Here is a 1297-nt window from a genome sequence, read left to right as displayed (position 1 = left end):
CGCGAGCATGACGCACTTTCGTATATCTTTTGATATTATTATATTAGGCCACCATCAGATTAAAAGGTGCTTGTTGCCCGGTAGTAAATTAAATAGAGAGAGGTTAAGAGAGTAGTTTAGGTAGGTAATTAAGCTGTGATTCTTCTGAATTCATCTTATCCATACTTCTGTCTTCTGTAATATTGAATATATACTCATTAAATCTTGAATTACAGTAGAAGTCGTCTATATTATTAAATAAAGCGCCTAGAGCTTTGGCCTCTTTCTAGGTTTAAGATGCCTTAGAGATTAGATCTTACTTAAAATCATAAGGTTCTTTAATACCTTGTTTGATATTAAGAGTAGAAAGAAGAACAGTATTATTATTTAAAATTATAGGCTTGCAGTTCTATAGTGTAATTTCTTATCTATAATTATTTATAATGTAGTATCTAACAAGACTTTATATAATAGCTTTAAAGATTCCTATGGATCTATTAGTATAAGCTTCCTTGGTAATAGAGATATTAGATAATAAATATATCTTAAGATAGAGTTCTATATAGTTAGCTATAGTATATATATATAAGTAATTTGATATACTATATCTAGTTACTGCTACTATAGTTTTCTATATGTAGCTTATAATACTACCTGAGGGTACTAGATATAATATAATCTATCTTATGCTTTAGGTATAGAAGGAATCTTATTATTTATAATAGTGTGAGTGATTATAGTATATAAAAATTCTGGTATATATTGCCTGAGCTATTCTAAGTCTGAATACTCAGCAAACTCCTTGTAGTACTGAATCCTATAGTCGTGTGATTCTTCACCCAAGAGCCACAGGGACAGCCTTGCCGCGAAGAGCGTCCCTGGCCTCCTGTAGGTTGAATGCCAACGACCTCAAGCGGTCTTTGATGTTGGTGTCTGCCATGTTGGAATGTTGGGCAGTAGAATGCCAATCTTGGGAATCCGAAGAGAAGTCAAAGTAAGCCGGAAAGAGCAAGATATAGGTAATTGTTACGAAACCAACTTGCATGGTACTAGGCAGAATCTAGTACTATTAAGGGAAGGTGTTTATTAAAGCAGCTAATACTATGACTAGTTATTTTTATAACTAGATATATAGACAGTTAGTTAAAAATATAGACTTATAATTAATATAAATAAAAATATATAATTATATATATCTAAAATAATATTTAAAAGTATAAAAAGAGTATATAGTAAAAAAAAAAATAATTATTAAATATATACTTAAAAATAATTATTAAATATATACTTATGTATATATTAAAAAATATAAAAAAAA

At 29.1% G+C, this 1297-nt stretch overlaps 1 protein-coding gene across 1 annotated transcript; it reads right to left on the bottom strand.

Annotated features, from left to right (window-relative positions):
- Positions 1-814: 814 nt before the first annotated feature.
- BHQ10_010402 (uncharacterized protein) lies at positions 815-1024 on the bottom strand (the record flags this gene model as incomplete). Its single annotated transcript, XM_040873027.1, has 1 exon — positions 815-1024. One exon carries the CDS (start codon positions 1022-1024, stop codon positions 815-817), a length of 210 nt encoding a protein of 69 aa, XP_040738902.1.
- Positions 1025-1297: the final 273 nt, after the last annotated feature.

This window comes from Talaromyces amestolkiae (assembly GCF_001896365.1).
Source record: "Talaromyces amestolkiae strain CIB chromosome Unknown scaffold86.1, whole genome shotgun sequence".
Classification (NCBI taxonomy): Eukaryota; Fungi; Ascomycota; class Eurotiomycetes; order Eurotiales; family Trichocomaceae; genus Talaromyces; species Talaromyces amestolkiae.
The sequence above is the reverse complement of the archived record's forward strand: the minus strand, read 5'-3'. Positions and strand labels throughout refer to the sequence as shown.